The sequence below is a fragment of the Phyllostomus discolor genome, chromosome 9 (assembly GCF_004126475.2).
Source record: "Phyllostomus discolor isolate MPI-MPIP mPhyDis1 chromosome 9, mPhyDis1.pri.v3, whole genome shotgun sequence".
NCBI lineage: Eukaryota > Metazoa > Chordata > Mammalia > Chiroptera > Phyllostomidae > Phyllostomus > Phyllostomus discolor.
The window spans coordinates 7,936,307-7,954,989 of record NC_040911.2 but is presented as its reverse complement, the minus strand read 5'-3'; the positions used below and the strand labels follow the sequence as shown (position 1 = coordinate 7,954,989).

The 18,683-nt window shown below is 51.0% G+C and overlaps 1 protein-coding gene across 1 annotated transcript; it reads left to right on the top strand.

Moving 5' to 3' along the window:
- The first annotated feature begins 453 nt into the window (after positions 1-453).
- SERPINB5 (serpin family B member 5) lies at positions 454-17,512 on the top strand. Its single transcript, XM_028524822.2, has 7 exons — positions 454-577; positions 5,282-5,456; positions 7,160-7,297; positions 9,367-9,484; positions 11,575-11,717; positions 13,822-13,989; positions 15,772-17,512. Exons 2-7 carry the CDS (start codon positions 5,289-5,291, stop codon positions 16,162-16,164), a joined length of 1,128 nt encoding a protein of 375 aa, XP_028380623.1. The 5' UTR covers positions 454-577; positions 5,282-5,288; the 3' UTR covers positions 16,165-17,512.
- Positions 17,513-18,683: the final 1,171 nt, after the last annotated feature.

The following is an 18,683-nucleotide window of genomic DNA, read 5'->3' as shown; positions in this document are numbered from 1 at the left end:
ATTTATTTAATTGATACCTCCTCTTCTTTCTTTTGCGATGGCTTTTTTGTTTAATAGGTAGCTGCCTCTTTGGCTCCAACAGAAGGACCCACTGGAATTTACATGGAAAGGATAGAGGTTAGGGTGCTCTTTGTGGCAAGACAATGTTTGAGACATATGAGTTATTTCCGACCATCCCATATGCCTTCTATTTCATATAATATTTCACCTCCCGGTCTCACGTGGGCTCCTAGGGTTGCCCTTAGCTATGTATGTATCATGGCCAAGGCAGGGTTGTGACAGCCCTTTCCTGCCCGAGCATGTCGGAGGCCTTTGGAAGCTGCACAGGCAACAGCAACTTCAGCCTGAATGGTCTCTTCAATCGCGGACAAGCTGCCAGGAGACGTGAGTAAGAAGAGCTGAGGCGCAGAAGTGGGAGGGGCGGAGAGTGTGGGAGGGGCGTGGCCAGCGGGAGTGGCCGGGGTTCAGGTGAGCAAGCCCGTGTCTCTCATCTCAGAGCTGCTTCCACATCCAGGTCCTTCTGAGCCTCGCTTTCCTCTTCCCTGCTCTGTGTTTTCCAGCGTACCTGTAACTCCAGGTAAGTGAAGTGGAGGGAGCAGGACTGGTGATTTCCCTCTTTAGGGCAATTCTTGGAAACAAAAGAGGCATTTGAGTTGATTCAAGATGGTGAGCACAGTCGACAGAATGGGTGCTTTTCAAGGATAGGCTGTTGGCCTGGGGACTGTTGCCCGTCACTGGCAACCCCCTCCTCGGGCAGCATCTCCAGCCCTCAGGCCTTTGGGAACCAGGATGCCAGCCAGGTAGGGAGAGAAATCACTTAGCCATACACGGTAAGACTATGAAGAAATCACGTGGCTGGCAGATTTGGGTGGTGGGCGGGTGGGGGTCGCCGCAGTAACTGACAGAAGGGAAAGTGCTTCTGAGTACACGTTTAGCCTGATCTGGGAAGTAAGAATGAATTTCGCAGTGCTTCCTCCAGAAGGGGCTGGTACTCAAAACCTGGAGAAAGTGGAGATGCATTGGAGCATCTGACTCACCTTCCTGGTTGGCTTGGTGGGGCTGAGAGTGAGACGTTACCGCTGTTCTTCCTTTCGGCATTTTTAAACATCTAGTCAGTGTGCATTTACTTGCCACTGTGTCCTCCTGGGCAGAAACCCTCTTTCTATCTGATCTCCCCGTTTCTGTGTTTCGGGATAGTTGGAACAAGTTAGAGATTTCAAATGTGTGTTCTTGGGCAACTTTTCAAACAGGCCGCCGGCTCGTAGTTTCTTGTTATAGATGCTCCTGCTTTTATGGCCTCATCTAAGCGTATCCTATGAAAGGTCAATGAACGTGCCAGGTTGTTCTGCAGGCTCGGATTCAGGGCGGGGGTGGGGGGGTCTGGGACGTGCCTCCTCTCAGGCGGCTGGCTCACCGGGGTGGCGTGGCTGACTGCGTCACACAGCTTCTACGTGGCAAGACCAGCAGAACCGAGAGGCCTTCGCACTCACAGCTTGCAGACGTTTTCGTGACACCGTGGGTGTTCTCGGTGGCCTTTCCCCTCCCCACGTCACTCGAGTCACTTGAAGGCTTTTGAACGGAACGGGGTGGGTCTCCAACCTCAGCCCCCTCCATAGGTGCGAGCACTTGCTGGGGTCCGGGATGGCAGCCGGGAGACAGGCTTCACCGCAGAAGATGACTCAGCAGGTTTCCACCTTCGCTTCCCAACGCCTTCAATTCTGCCACTTCAGTCCCTCCGGGTTGTGGGTTGACTTTGAGCGTCGCAGCCTCAGCAGTTTTGGGCGCGCTGGCCTGACCGGTCTGGCTCCCATGTACTGTTAGCCACCCATGGGATGACTGAATGGTCAAGGTTGTGTGTCTACACAAACGGGAGCAGATATGACGTCTCAGAATCTCGGAGCGAAGAAGGGGCTCTCTTGCCATTGGAAATGAGGAACTTGACCTTATTGCTGACAGCAGCGTTGTCCTTTCCTGCTAACAGAGATCTTCCCAAAGCACGCCTTTCGTCACTTCCAGCAATCCTCTGACGTTCTCCCACACCACAGACCCTGCGCGGTCTCCCGTCTCCTGCACCTGGCTCTGGTGTTTTTCCTCTTGACGTTGGAGTACGGACCGCAGAGCCTATGTTCTTAGACGTTCCACAATAGCTATTCTAATGGGCAAGGTTTCTCAAGGTCATTGCCTGAGGATCGATTACACCAAATACTTAAGAGATATTTTTTCCCCCTTTGCATTTTTCTTCATCTGTAATAGGAGGCGGGTTGGGATTGAGGGATATCCACAAGAACCTGACACAGTGGAAAGGAGTTTAAGGAATGAAAAAACTGTGCACCTGGCCGTGTGTGCGTGTGTGCACATGTGTATAGGTGAGAGGGGTGGGTGGTCTGTAGGAAGGCTGAACATACATTGCTCAAAACACAGCCCAGCTGTGAGAATGAAAGAGGCGTGTCAGGACAGCAGACATTAACTGAGACGGTCCCAGGGAGAGTGGGATGTGTGTGCATTTTTCTCACCCCAGTGAGACAACACTGAGGGCCACTGGCTTAGATGCATTAAAACTTTGGGCATCTTGACGCAGAGGGCCAGTGAGCAGCTGTAAGTCTCAGAACGTGAGCACGCCTGCCCCTCCTCACATTCTACTGCAAGCTTCTCCATTCACCCGGGCTTGCTTGCAGTCTCGGAGTTGTGTCGGGTCTTGCCGGCCCGCATTTTTGCATGGCGAACTCCTCCTTGGCTTTAGGACTCACCTTTAGTGTGGCTTACGTAGCTGTCATTGTCTCTGAGGAGACCTCGCCGAGGTTTCTGCTATAAATGAGCTGTCTCGCCAAAGGGCTCCCACAGCAGCTCCCCCCCCATCCCCCCACCCCGCCACCATGGAAACGCTCAGAACTCATTACACACGCCATACCACTAGGCTGCCAGCTCACTGGAGGCAGGACCGTGTTGGGTTCACCTTTGACGTCTTAACGCCTGACTCAGTGCCTGCCATGCATTCGGTGCTCAGTTAATACTTATCGGATGAAAGCGGTGTCACGTTAATAACATGCAACATAAATGGCAGAAAGACAACAAGAGGCTCTTCAAGGAGGAAAACGAAAAGAAGTTTGTGTTGATTTAAGAAAAAACAATGCCAGGAACCTTGGTGTCTCCGAAGGGGAGCTCAGGACACATGGGAGTTTTGGAATGCTGGGCTTGCGAGCTCACCAGCCCCCGCGCAGACAGTGGCTGAGGCCGGGGGTGAGGTGTGGTTAAACGCACCTGGCTGGGCGCTGGGAGAAGGGAACGCCGGGCTGGTTTCGCCACTTTCACTCCCTGCGTGGGAGGCCTGGAGGATCGCTTCGTCTCGGTCTGCCTCCCTCTTCTCCTCTGTAAAGTGAAGGCGTGCAACCAGGAGAGGTCCAGGCCAAGATCTCATCCCCTTTTACGGTTTATGATTTGAAGACGTGTTGCAAAAAACCAGGCCACTGGGTGACACATTCTTACAGCTCCTTGTTGTTCCTTTGTTGCATTTGTATGACTGCTTACATTTCCATCTCACTCTTCTCTGGTTAAAAAAAAGTGCTTTTTAAAGTTTTAAGTGACAAAAAAACGCAGTGTTTTCTGCATTGGAGCTGTAAATGAAATTCTCTTTGCTCGTTACAATCGTTGGGAGGTTTTCATGAAGATCAAAGAAGTTATTGCTGTGACACACAGTGATAATAAAAGGAAAGCGTCTGTAGCAATTTTAACACTCTGAACAGAAGTCACTGGACATGCCAATCCACTCTGGAGATCTTGTTCATTTCTCCTCTTGTGCTGTAAGTTTTACAGCATTTGCTACGTAAAATGGCCCGTGAGGAACCTGACACATTTTCCTGTGTGTGTTGCTCACGTTGCTAAGATCTGTTTAAATTCTTTGATTGCGTTCCAGCATGGTGAGGCGGCCATGACCTGGGCGAATGGTGTCTGAGTATTATTACGAAACCAGTGGTGACCTCACAGACCTGCTGAAAGGGTCGTAGGGACTGCCAGGGGTCAACGAACGCCCCTGAGAGGACACCAGCATCACAGTGACGGAGTTCTCGGACAGGACCCAGGTCACTCACGCTCTTTCCACTTCACCGGCTTCCCCACCTTTAGCCGAGCTGCCCTCTCTCCCTTTCCTTGGACTCCACGGGACTCGGTGTGCCACTCGTAAGGCACTGGGCTGTCGTGCAGTTTACTTATTTTCCATGTATCTGCGCAAATAGCTCGCAAACTCATGAGAGAAGGAACTTAGTTGACTCTTGTGATTCTATGTATAGGGTCTTCCAAATGTATTAACCTCAAAAACAGTAACCGCTTCTGCACACGGAACATTGTTGTGTGCCAGGTGCCCTACTGAGGTGTTTCTCACTGCAGTGGTCTCCTAGGGCTGCCGTCACCACGTGTCACACACTGGGTGACTTAGAACAGAGACGGATCCTCCCACAGTTCTGGAGGCCAGAGCCTGAAGTCGGGGTCTCGGCAGGGCTGGGCTCCTTAGCCCTTAGGAGGCTTGCGTCCTCGCCTCTCTCTTAGCTTCTGTGTGTCCCCGGGGTTCCCTGGCTCGCAGAAGCGTCACTCCAGTCTCTGCCTCTGCCATCGCCTGGCCTCTCCCGGGGTGTCTTTGTGTCACCTCTCCAATTGTGCATGTCTGCCTCTGTGTTTCCTCCTGTTCTTTCTGAGAAGGGTGCCAGCCATATTGGATGAGGGCAACCCTAACAACCTCAACTTCCTTAAGTCTGCAAAGACGCTGTTTTCAAATAAGGTCTCGTTCATTGGTACCCAGGGGTATAGGATGTCAGTGTATCTTTTGGGGGAGACACAAATCCAACCCATAACATTTACCAGTTATTAAACGGAACCACACAAAACTGCTGTGATCTGGCTGCTTTTGATGTACAGAAATGTCAATTTTTGTATGCTTTAACCTACATGCTAATTGATAGAATATGGATAAATAAAACCAAACGATTCTGATCAGTGCCACCAACTGCTCAGACCACTGGCAGAGGAAGAGGCGTGGGCGTCTGGCTCTCAACAGTCCTCTGAATCGGAGGATTCCGGCAGAGCCGTGCACACGGAGACCTTGAGTGCTGCACTGTTCAGGCCTTGGGGCATTTGCCCAGAAGTTTCCTCCCCACCGGCCTATACAATTGCCTTTCGTGGACAGTTCCTTCCTCTCCTCTAGCGCAGGCCATTGCTTTGTTGAGGTGGGATTCTCACTGGGTCGGCAGCATGCGGGCGAGAAGACTTTAAAGGCCCCTGTCCTTTGTTCCAGGCCCACGATGGACGCCCTGCAGCTGGCGAACTCGGCTTTCGCAGTTGACCTCTTCAAAAAGCTGTGTGAACAGGAGCCGGCGGGCAATGTCCTGTTCTCTCCGATCTGTCTCTCCACCTCCCTGTCCCTCGTTCAAGTGGGAGCCAAAGGTGACACCGCCAATGAAATCGGACAGGTAAGCCCCACGCCTTGCGTCTGCTCGGAGAGAGGGAACCGGTGTTAGACAATGTGGGCGGAGCCAAGGGAAGAGCGACCGGGGCTCTGTGGCCAGGGTTGCTCGGGAGGGGGAGCTGGGCCCCTTCTCACACTCTCTCCATCTGTGTTTAAACGGGAAAGAAAGCTCCTTTACCTGCCCTGTGACCCAGCCACCGTGTGTGATGGGGCACCTGGGGATCTGCTAGGTAATCACAAGTTTCCCACTAATGAGTGGCCTTTGGCAAGTCACCTGGCATCTTGTGAGTGTTCTACCACAAGAATCAATCGGGGTGGTGCTTATTGAATGTTCCACTGCAAATACCCTGACCAGAAAGTATAAAATCTATATTCCCATCTTGTACACAAAATGTATTCACAGCATCATGCTTTATTGCTATTTTTATTGGGGTATACTGGACATTCAACATGATATTTGTTGTAGGAGTACAGTGAAGAATTTGATATTTGTATATATTGCACAATGATCATGACAATAAGTCTAGTTAACATCCGCCATCATTCACAGTTACAGAATTTCTTTTTCTTGCGATGAGCAATTTCAAGGTCACTCTCTTAACCTCCAAATGTGCAATGCAGCATTATTAACTATAATAATGCACCACGCTGTACATTGCATCCTTGTGCCTTATATGTCGCTGGAACTTTGTATCTTTTTACTTCTCCCCACCTGTTTCTGCCCCCTCCCCCCATTTACTTTTAGATAGTATGTGAATGCCTGTCTAACTCTATTCATTATTGTTCTTATGTTGGCTCAACAGAATCTTTTTTTTTTTGTATGAGCTCATAGCATTAAAACAGGGAGCATCTCCTTGTATCTATAAACCCCCAGAAAGTATGACCCATGAAGTATTTTTGGGTCGTGATAAGTGAAAACTTCATACTTGAAATTGAGGGCACTCAAATTATTGAAACTGAGAGTAGTGGGTATTCCCAATCCGGTTTGTAGAGGGAAAGGTGCAGCCTTGCAGAGTTGGGCTAGATTATATTCCTAGTGGACACAGGCTGGGGCTCAAGGCCAGGCTGTCGGACCCCAGCCCGCCCCAGGCAGCCCACCGTGGATGGGGGCGGCCCACCAGAAATGACGTACCCGCCCATTTGGCACTCGTCGGAGAAACTGAAGGCACTAGACACACCTCTGGGCTGGAGTCTGATAACTGCCTAACGACTATTTTGCTAGTCAGCTCTCTCTTCATGTGTCTAAATTAGATGAAAATTATAACCCTGTGTCACTCTTTTCCAAGTTTGGAAAGCTTTCTGTATGAGTACTAGAGGCGACATTTTGAAGAAAGGGCAAATTTTCCCTATAGTTAAATCCAGAGAAGAGTACTGAATGACAGAGTTTCTCAATGGGGACAATTTTGCCCCCCACTCCCTGGGGGTCTTTGACAGTGTCCAGAGTCCTTTTTGGTTGTCCCAAAGGGTACCTAGTAGGTCAGAGGTGCCGTCAAACATCCTACGATACCTGGCACCCTGCCCCGGCAACAAAGCATGTCCTGCCCCAAACATCAGCAGTGCTGAGGTTGAGGAGCCTCACCTCATGGGACAATGGAGCAGGGAGACCGTGCATCCCTCATGGTCGGTGACAGTCACCATGTGTCCCGCTGCCGTGGGAGGACATGATGATGCCTCATGGGTCATGAATGCTTTTTTCCCTCTTCGCAGGTCTTTCATTTTGAAAATGTGAAAGATGTGCCCTTTGGATTTCAAACAGTAACATCAGATGTCAACAAGCTTAGTTCCTTCTACGCGCTGAAACTAATCAAACGGCTCTACGTAGACAAGTCCCTGAATCCTTCCATAGTAAGTTGTTCAGTGTCATTTCCGGTGAAACTCACTTCTGGGGTGCTCATGTCTGACCTGAGGCTCATGAACACGAGTCAGTCCCAGTGGAGGGGGTGGATTTAGTGCGATTCCACTGCAGTCACATCTTCTAGCTCAAAACAGGGAGAAACTCATGGCCTCCCTATTCCCTCTCGAACACTCGCAGATCCCACCCCTCCCCATGGCTTTCTCACTCGGAGAGATGGGAATGGAGTGGGTAATAATGATCTCTGTAGATGCAAGACAACTCGAGATTTACACCTTTCTCCCCACACAGCAGGGTGGGCACTCGGGCTGGGGCTACAGTTCAAGTTCTCCACCTCATTGTGTGTGTGCATGTAACATTCTCCTGATTTTCTCAAAATCAATACAAAAAGTAATAACTGTATGAATCAACAGTTTTCATCAGTCACCAGTTGTTTTTGTTGGTTTCCCTAGGCTGGTCATGAGGGTGTCTATACAGGTTGTTCTGGGTGTTTAATTTCAGCCGTTTCTTGAAAAAATCCCATAACGTACACCATGGTGCCCTTTGCTTTGATTCCAGAGTATAACATAATGTTTAAGAAAATCTGTCCTTGAAACACATAGTCAGCATCCTAGACTACACGAAAGAGGTTCGTTCTCTGTGTTAGTAATACAGAGTTGATTCAGTTTGTGTTTGGATGGCCAGGATTTTGAGCTTTCCAAACCTAAAAGGTAGACTACCAGTTAGTCGTTTTACCACAGTTTTACTACTTTCTGGAGTAGCTTTTTGTTTCTCTGGCTGAGATCTTCTGAGGACATTGGTCACTAGACATGGTTGTGAGTTTGTCCTTGCTGTTTGAAGACATATATGTGGCCATTTTCCTTCCCACGGTCACTCAGGGAAATAAAATAAAATATTGAGATGTGAGTTGGGGCCTAGGTATAGAAAAAATTTAAAAGCTTCTTATGTACTCCTTAAGGAGATGCTTAATACATTCTCTTGCTGGCATTGAGGACGGTGGAGGCCATTTATCTCACTGAGGCTCCGGTGTTCTGAGGTGGCCTCCATTCTTTCGGTCAAGGGCAACGCTTGGCCCTGGGGTTGGGTTGCAATTAATGGAATCAAATGGGCTAAGGCCACAGCTGTTCTGAAGAAATTGGGGGAGAACTGTGTTTGCATATTTAGTCAGCTGTATTTAGTTGGGTTGAACTTCTGTTCAACATTTTGAATTATTTCAACCAAACTGGGAATTGCAAGGAATTTTATTTCACCTGCTTTCCATGGCTCCTGGCGGCTGTCTAGCACCTGCGGATTCATGGGTGATGGTGCAGACAGGTGAGGCATGAGGACGGCCACCTGCCGCAGAGCCACCTGGGTGTGCAAAGGACACGTTTCTGGCCTCAGGTGGCTTGCATCAAAATGATGAGGGATGGGATTTAGGGTTCTGCATTTCAACAAGCATTAGAATTAGGCCCACTGCTATGGTCTCCACTGTTTCAAACTCAAGGTGCAGGCGGATCACCCTGGCATCGTGATAGAAGCCGCATTTTGATGCAGCCACTCTGGGGGCTCTGAGGTTCTGCTCTTCCAACATGGTCCCGGGGGATGACGTGGGGGCTTTCATTCTCGGGCCACAGCTTGGGTAGCAAGAGTCTGTAGAATATTTGTCTCAGTGAGAGTAGAGCTTTCTGCTGATAGAGTTCTCTTTTCTGTATGTACACTTCTTCCGTTCTAAGACACATCCGTGTGCACACATTTTAATGTTCCTGAAATCACACATTAACTGTTAACATACATTTAGCAGGGTGCTTCTTTCCCCCCAAAGTCGATACTAAATTGATGAATGCATTTAATAATTGATCTTGTCTTGGAATCAAAGAAAGGAAACGTTCAATACAAAGAAACACAAAGATGTCTGCATGAAGTTTCATGTTACAGGTAACAATCTGATAGTTCAGATTTCGGAAGTGTATTCATAGTCACGGACACTTAAAAGCCCTTTCGTTAGAACCGGGTGACAATGTGCGAGTTTGGCTACAGACCGTGACCTACCTTGCGATTTCATGAACCGGCTGCCTTTCAGGAGTTCGTCAGCTCCACGAAGAGACCCTACGCCAAGGAAATGGAAACCGTTGACTTCAAAGATAAACTGGAAGAAACGAAAGGTCAGATCAACAACTCCATTAAGGATCTCACAGACGGCAAGTATCTTTCTTTATTCTGCTCTAAGTACCTACCTGCCTCCCCACGAATCTCCCTGCTCAGCAGAACATCGAATGCCTGGCGGGTCCCTGCGATACTTTCAGTTCAGAAGCTAAATTCTTGCCCCTCAAGCCATTCCAACAACGTGGCTGTCTGGGCCTTCCTTCCACCGTCTTTTCACTTGGGCAGGAATTCCCGGTGCTTCCGTCTTACTTAGCCTCCTTCCCTTGCTCTCTGACGAGCCGCCCCATGGCCTCCTTGCTGTGTGTGCCTCTAGCAAAGTCTGGTTTCAGGCAAGTCATGAGTCCAGTTTTTCCAACTGGAGAGGAAGGGCTCGGATGATCCCTGAGGCCACTTGTAGCTCAACTATTCTGCAAGTTTATTACAGAAAAAGGGGTAGAGGGTCTTAGGCAATCAATTCTACTCATGAAAAAAACAAAACGAATCACAGAGGATGGACACATGTCCTCGGTCCCACCCCTCCTGACCGCTGGGGCGCTCTGATTGGCCCCGGTCTCTTCTGCGGCATCTGCCTGGTCCGGTCCTGCCTCGGGCCTCTCCTGACCCCGAGCCCACCCTGCACTCATGTTCTCCTTGAGTCTTCCTTGCCAGGAAAGACTTGGAAGTAAGATGAGTTTTGAGGGCTGATCAGCATCAGGAGGCACCTGCTGGGACATAGAGCCAAGTTGTGAAGGAGTGAAAGGTCGTGATGGACATTTCGGGTACCACTGCAGTCTAGTGAGGGGCGCACTTCTGGGGCAAGGGCATGCAGTTCCCGTCTGAATGGCCAAAGCCAGACTGCTGCGAGACGGACTCAGGGGCGGCAGAGTCCGCACCGTCACTGCAGGGTATGGGCGTGGAAGGAGCATGGCCTTGGAGTCTTCGTGACCTCAGAGCCAAACCCGGGCACTGCCCCTTGTCCGCTGAAGCATCTGGAGCCTCAGTGTACTGAACTGTAAAATGGGGCCTATGTGATCTAATTTAGTTTTTACATGGCTGTTGTGGGAGCTAGCGTAGGTAACACGGTAGGCAAGGGAGTGGGTGGCAGCCACAGACACGTGTGCCGGCACACAGATGTACGCATGCGTACGTCTTTGTCGCTGAAATGGGTTTCCTGTGCCTTCCCATGTAAAGAAAACAATGGTGTAACATCATGTTAAGCACAATGATAAAAGCAGCCCCCATTTAAATGGCCATGTAACAGTTTTGCTTTTAGGATTTTTAAATTTTTAATCCTCACCCGAGAACATTTTTTTCATTGCTTTCAGAGGTTAGGTAAATGGAGATCCTTTGCGAAACCTCTCAGGGCTATTCGAATACAAGGACTTAATTTCACTGGGGGCTCTTACCACTGAGCTGTCCTGCTGTCGGGGATTGGAGCTCTACAGTAACCACAGCTGTGGTCGAGCCTGTTGACCCTGGCGCAGACCAGCCGCCCTGCCCGCAGCTGGGCGACCTGGGCAGGGGGTGCAGCTGTGGGGTGAAGAGGAGCGCCCTGTCCGGGCTCAGATCTGCTTTCCAGCTGAGTGTACTAGAAAGCCCCATGGCCTCTCTGAGCCTCAGTTTCCTCATCTGTGAAGTGGGGATAATGGCCTCTGCCATACTCGATCATTATGAGAGACTGCAGCTAACGCACGTGAAAACGCAAGCCCAGGCTGGGTGTGTGAAGTGAGCGCTGGTGCATTTTTAGTCCAGAGCACAGGGCTCCGGTCCTGATCCACCGTCGCTCGTGGGCCATCTGGGGCGAGAGACTGGAGACTAAGTCGCTGCTTCCCGTCTGTAAAAAGGGGAGGACTATGTGATAGCGTGCACATGAATGTCTAGCACGTGGTAGCTTGTAGTTTTCTTCTTCCTCTTCATTTCTTTCCCCTCCTTCCCCCTTCATCCTCCTCCCGTGGAGGCTTTGGTAAGCCCAGTTGGGGGGAGACAGAAGCAGAGAAGGGGGTCCTTCCGAAACGAGGTGGTCTGGCTCTAAGCCCCCACCGGGCATGGCTCTAGCGTGTGTGAAATCCCCGGTGAGTGGACAGCATGCGTGCTCAGGAAGAATAACCCTGTGCGATTTTCGTTTTTTTCCTGAAATTGTTGGCAGGCCACTTTGAGGACATTTTATCCGCCAACGACGTGAGTGACCAGACCAAACTCCTTGTGGTCAATGCTGCCTACTTCGTAGGAAAGTGGATGAAGAAGTTCCCGGAATCGGAAACCAAAGAGTGCCCTTTCCGCATCAACAAGGTGAGTGGGGCCGTGTGTCAGAGGGTGCCCCAGCTGCAGATCTGAAGGATGACAGCAACAGGGAGCATCCCAGGAGTTCACACACACGAGGGAAGTTCAGGCAGAGCGGTGCACCCTCTCTGGTAGAAAAGGAACCCTCATCCAGAGGTTCTCACTCTTCTCCAGAACGTTCTGAGTCTGGGTTGAATGAGAACTCATGAGGACCCACAGCCCAGTGGGCAAAACTAAATCTCCACCTGGAAAGTGGCTACAGATATTTGCGACCGTTAGCACGAAAGACAGAGAAGCCGAATTCTAACCTGAGCGGCCTCTGACTCATCCTGAAACCCGGGCCACTCGGGAATCTCATCTGTTCGTAGCGAAGTCAACGGTTCTGATGTTTTAATTTATAAGGTGCTCTGAGGTCCTTGCTGGCCGCAGAGGAAAAAGCACAGCTCACTCAGTGGCTGCTCTGGGTGTCACTGTGGGGAAGAACGAGAAACCTATTTTGCAGGGAAGTCCTCCTAATCCCACTGAGGAATGGCGAGGCCGTATCCTCCGTGAGAAAGAACTCATGGAAATATGTAGAGTGGGTCTCCCACAGAGGAGTCCAGGGAACTGAGACTGGGAAGGCTACCCATTTCATGGGAGGGCCCAGGCAACCCCAGGGGTCTGGGTGATGATGACGTACCTCGGTCTCATGTGATGAGATCTGACGGGGCTAAGAATGTGGACGGAAACCCAGGCTTCAGGGACCACAAAGCCTGAAGGTGGCGCATTACCTTGTAGCTGCTCCCAGGCATCCATTCTGGTTTCCAAGTTTCTCCCAGCACTTGGAGTGCCTAGCACTAATCACACTTGTTTTTGCCGAATATTGCACCAGCACCTCCTTCATGCTAGAACCCAGGAAGAAAAGACCCCCGATACAATTTATACCTGGACCAGCTCTTGGTGCTTTTCCTTTGTACAAGCACAAGTTTATGTTCAGCCCCACCTCCCCACCCCTGCCCCAAGCACACTTTCCATAATGAAACCTAATTATTTATTTTTCTTATCCAGAGCTCTGCATGAGTGCATGGGCTTTGCAACGGCAGGGATAAGGCCTTACTCCTCTCGGTTTCTGTAATCCCTGGCCCAGACCTGGTACATGAGTAGGTGCTCAGCCCTGTTTGGTGAATCAGTGGCCGTCCCTAAGGGTCAGTTCGGATGCACAGGCAACAGCAGACAAACCTGATTGGCCTTTGGGGCCACCGGGGGTCCCTGTAGAAGATCCACTGGGCATTGTCACTGGGGGAGGACAGTTGCGGCTGAGAGGGCTGCTTGCCTCTTCAAAACACCCACAAATCCTGGGGAGCCTCCACCTACTTCCTCTCCCCAGCTCACCTCCCCGGAGCTCAGCGGCCACCTCAAGGCTGCCTGCAGGGGCAGGCTGACCCCGCACACGGGGGCGTGTCTCAGTGGTGGGGCACAAGGCGTGCCACTCTTTAGACTGCATCGGGCTTTTCACATACAAGTCCTTGGCCCGTAAACATGGCTTTGAAATGTCCTTGATCTCTCTCCGTGGTTCACCTAACAAGGCAATAAAACACGACTCAGCGCTGCGTGCGGACACACCCCCTCTTTGAATGAGGAGGTCCTTGCTTTCTCTTTGTTTCCTTTCGGTTGCTTTTGCCAGCCCCTGAGCTTTCTGAGTCAGTTCCCGGAGCCTTTCCTCAGGCCCCGTGTGTCTCCTTTAAGGGCTAGACTGCAGTCATGAAGTGGTAGTGTTGAATGTTCAGTATAGCACCTTTTCTCACAAAGGTGGACACACACACACGCAGACACACACACACATTGACGTATCGCTAACCTAAAAATAAAACGGCCAAATGAGGCTGATTTTCTGCCCTTACAAAGAGAGGGAACAAATGATCAAGGTATTTCATGGAATTATGAGAAGAACAAATTAATAGGTGTGTGTGTGTGGACGTGTGCCCCTACATGTGTGCATGTGTGTGTGTGTCTGTGCATGCATGAAAGCATAAGTCGCTGCCTCTGACGGGGGCGGGGGAAAATAAAATCCGCGTCTGCATGCGCACTCGTGGGAAGGGAAAGCAAGCGGCCCGGACTCCTTCTGCTGTTCCAGACGGACACCAAGCCCGTGCAGATGATGAGCCTGGAAGCCATGTTCTGCATGGGCAACATCGACAGCATCAACTGCAAGATCATCGAGCTGCCCTTTCAGAACAAGCACCTCAGCATGCTCATCCTGCTGCCCAAGGACCTGGAGGACGAGTCCACTGGCCTGGAGAAGGTGAGGGGGGGCGGGTGGGCAGTGCCAAGGTGCCCCCTGCCCGGTGGAGTCCCTGGACAGTGCCACGTGGGGCCGTGGAAGAGGCCGAGGCCCTGCCTCGCACGTCACTTGCTCTGTCATCTCCAGGGGTTGGGGGTCCTTTCTGGGTCTTCCTCCTTAACGTTCAAAACAGCTGGCATTTATCTGGCACTTACAACACACCTGGAACTGTGAATTCCTTCTGTGCACTCTCTCGTTGAACTCTTGCAACAGGCCGAGGAGTCAGATACTGTCACTGTAGCTGCCCACTGACGGGGGCACAGGGCACAGAGGGTGGGCAACCAGCCACGGTCACGTGATTCATCGGTGGTTTGTAGAATCAGTTGGAATGTGAGCCCAGGAAGCTGGAATCTGTGTTCTTAAGTCTAGACTAGGGTTACTTACCCTTAGCATCTTGCATCAACGTGGTGCGTTTGTTAAACAATTGATGAGCCAATATCCATATGTGATTATCCACGGAAGTCCATGGTTTACTTTAGGGTCCACTCTGTGTGTTGTGTATTCTGTGAGTCTTGGATGCTCTTTTCATGCACACACGTAGATGAGATTTTATTATGTGTCATATTTCATACAGGCTTTAGAGACACAAGATTCACACCTGGTTGAGGTTTACCTGCTTGAGAGTAACGTAGCTTGCCCTCCCCTCCGGCAACCTTACCTGTGTCCGTCCCCTCTGCCACCCACCCCTGCCCCCCACCCCCCACCTTCCACCAGGTTCTCGATCCTGGCCAGGGAGAAGGAGAGAATCCTTGAGGAGCTCAGGGGTCACCTGCTGTAGTTCCTGTCACACCTCAGGGACTCTCTGACTCTCTAGGGGTGATGTAACTCAGTCACATCTTAGCTGTGACTTCAGTTATCATTTTGCTTGCTCTACCGCCTCGTTCGCCAGATTTTAAATCTGTCTCCATTCTTCCCTTACTCACTGGTCACGTTCAGGAGCGTCCTAGGCACACGGCAGCCCCTGTATTAGAGCCCAGATGTCAGAGGTTTCCTTTTATGACAGAGGAATGCTCAGCTTTTACAGAGGTTGAGAACATAACCTGTTATTTTTCAGACTTGCTGAACTATAAATAAAATCGTAAGATATTTAAAGTGTACAGCAGGATGAGCTGGTAAATGTATAAATCATAAACGGGTTCCTCCCATCCAGCTTATAAACACACTCATCACCTCATATATGTACCTCTTTATTTCTTATTTTTAAAAAATAACCAACTGAAAGGGATACATTCATTACCTAATACCTTAAAGAATGAGCATAAACAGTTCAAATTCTCATTCTTGGAAGAGCTTATTTCAGCTTTAATCTGAGTTATTAAATCCGATGTCATGCCAAGTGCACAAGTGTTCTGGATTTCCCAGTAGTGAAATCAAAACAAGCACTCAAGAAATAGTACATGTGCAAGCCCTCCTGCTTTTACACTTATTTCACCACTATGTACACAGCGCCATAATCCATGCATTGGTTTCAGCGAAGCTGCTCTATAGCTTACGGGAACTAGCCACGTGAACTCCAGGGCACGGGGGCCCTAGCCGCGGGGTGGGGTGGAGACCAATGCGGGGCGGCGGGCCTTTTATGGGGGTAACGGTCACATGCCGAAACTGCGGGGCGACGCCATCTGTGACGGTCCATCTCTACCGCTTTGGGACGGGGCTCACAATGATCTTATGTTCTCCATCCCACGGGGCCTTTTACCACTGGAAATAAAAAAAAAATTGCTTTCTTCTGCTTTTGTCCTTTAGGTTGAAAAAGAACTCACGCCAGAGACGCTCTTGCAGTGGACCAACCCCAGCACCATGGCCAACACCAAGGTCAAACTCTCCCTCCCGAAATTCAAGGTGGAGAAGACCGTCGATCCCAAGGCTAGTCTGGAAAACCTAGGCCTGAAAAGCACCTTTAACGAGGAAACCTCTGATTTCTCGGGGATGTCCGAGGCCAAGGGCGCGGCCCTGTCCCGGGTCATTCACAGAGTGTGCCTAGAGATCACCGAGGAGGGCGGGGACTCCATCGAGGTGCCGGGGTCGCGGATCCTGCAGCACAAAGACGAGTTCAACGCCGACCACCCGTTCATTTACATCGTCAGGCACAACAAAACGCGGAACATCATTTTCCTCGGCAAGTTCTGCTCTCCGTAAGGGGGGGCAGGGCCCAGGCTGAGTCCCACCCGGCGATTCTGGAAACCCTGCACCTGGAGAATCACTTTCTAAACTCGATACATGGTTACTATTGCTGCATGGGCAACACCCTGGTGCCTGTCACGTGTGGCCCTCACGCCAACAGGCCCCTTTCCCCAATCTGTTCTCTTAGGGCCCCTCCCCACCCATCAGAGACAATGCTTCCCAAGAAAAGGAAATGGGTATTCATTACTTGTCACCTCGCTGGGCTTATGGGCAGAAATACGGTCTTTCACAAAGGAAATCCCTGTAAGGAGGATCTGTAGGTAGGATTGTATTCCCAGAGCTTTGCCTCCCTTTGTTGGGATACAGAATGTTCCAGATGCACTGATCTCCCGGAATGGTGGAAGGCACTGCGGCTCAGGGGGTCTGCCAGAGTTTTCTGGTTCCGGGGAAACTTGGGCACCTGTTCAGGCTCCTGTAGGTGCCCACACATGTGGGGCAAATGTAAACCCTGATTTTTTTGGCTTTTAGAAAGATAATAATAGCTTGCCCCACCTGTATGTTACGGAAGTCCATGGAAAGAGTCTGGAACAACACCCTCCGTATAAGTCCCCACCTTGATGTTTCTGCTGTAAATCGTAGAAAATGGACGCAAAGTGGATAAAGACTCTAAACAGCCCGTAAGTGCCAGGCGTTGCTGACAAACGCATACGCCACCAGCTTGCGAACAAGCTTCGTTTTCGGGACTTTTCAAGATCTTGAAATGCCGGATAAGAAATTGCAGACTTATTGTAGCTGATGTGCCACCCTCAAAGGAGGCACTCCGGTCTGATTAAACGTTTATTTCCTCTTTGGACAGCATGACCCCCCGGTCCTGGGGTGGGGGACAGACTGCGGGGTGGGGCTTCCAGCTGACTGGACAAGGCCTTGGGTGTCCGACAACCGGGGCCTCAGGGTGCAGGGACTCTCTCGTGGTAGGTGGCTGATGGGAGAATTCCGTGACTGTCGGATGTCTTTGTCTGGTGTGGCGGGGAGGGACGGAACTTAGGCCTTTAGAAAATAGAACTGGGGCTACTGAGGTGCTCCCACTGCTTGGGCGCATCCTTTCTCCAAGCCTGCGGCGTCGGTTACTACAGGTCGTCGGTGACTTGCACTACTAGTCGTGTCTAGCGTGGGTCTGATGAGCTATCTATGTTACGAGTTCCCAGGTTAATTCTCGAAGCACTAGTGTCCTGGAGACTCTGTGGCAAACCCTTCCTCATCTCTCCTCGGGCGTTCCTTGTAAATAGGTCCAACGTTCTTCTCGCTCCCAAGGACCAGCATTCACTTTCTTTCATGCTACGGACAATAAAATATTATGAAACGGTATGTCCTGTTTTTCTTTTTCTGTAAAGTTAGATTTACTCTTTTGAGAGAGCACCGAGCCATCTCTGCAGAAAAGCACTCCTGGGGAGTCGACGCTGAATGAGAAGGAGTAAGAATCATCGCGGCCCCTGGGGCCACCAGCTCTTGCTCCCTCCTCCCACCCCATTCCACCCCGGGGGAGGCCCGGGGGCGCCTAGAAGGGCTTTGGGTCACAGTCAGCTGTGTTAGGAAATGGGGGCCTTTGGGCTCAGCCTTAGAACGTGCTGCAGAGTAAGCTGCGTGTGCTTACAATGTTTTCTCAGGAGGCTCCTTTTCCTCGAGTGCATTTGTTCTGAATTACTCACGGTGACCCTGAACCTAACATTCAACATAGCCCTTTTCCGGTCCCCGCAGTGCGCCCACACGGGATGTGCCTCCTGTTGCAATAAATGTCCAGGACCAAAAGCGACAAAGGCTCCACCTTCTGGCGATGGCTGGGAGTGGCCCCGACCGGGGTTTCCCTCTCTGGGCTCCGGGCGCCCCTTCTCCGGGCTGTGGAACAGGAAGTGGGCGGGGCTGAAAAGCTTCTTGAGTACATAGAGGGGAGGAGATTGGCACCTCTTTAAGCCAAATGCCTGACGTCTCTCCTGGAGTTTAGAAAGCACTGAAGTTTTTTATGAACTCTGGCCCTGGTAATAGTCTAATCCAGTGGTTTTCAACCAGGGCCAACCCTGCCCCCTAGGGGACATGCGGCAGTGTCTGGGGACATTTTTGTAACTACCAGGAGGAGGGTGCTGCTGGCACCTAGTGGGTGGAAGCCGAGCATTTTGCTGGACACCCTACAACGCCCAGAACAGGAGTGATGACGCAGCGCCAACAGGGGGCCTCCGCTTACCCGAAGGACGGATTCTGGCAGGACGGGTCCCCGAAGCAGAGCCTGGAGAACAGCGGAGTGAGGAAGGGGAGGGGGGTGGCTCCGTGCTTGCCGTCACCGCAGGGAGAGGGGGAGGCAGCCAGCCTGGTGACTGTGAGACTCAGCTCAGCAGGTCTCCAAGGATCCCCCAGAACAGCCCACGGAGGGAAGCGAGGGGCTGGTTGGTACCTCTCCCACGGAATGCTGGGTTCCAACTGCACCAGCCGAAGAAGGCTCTTCCCTCCTCACCTCTCCTTCCTCCCCTGGCCCACCCTCCGAG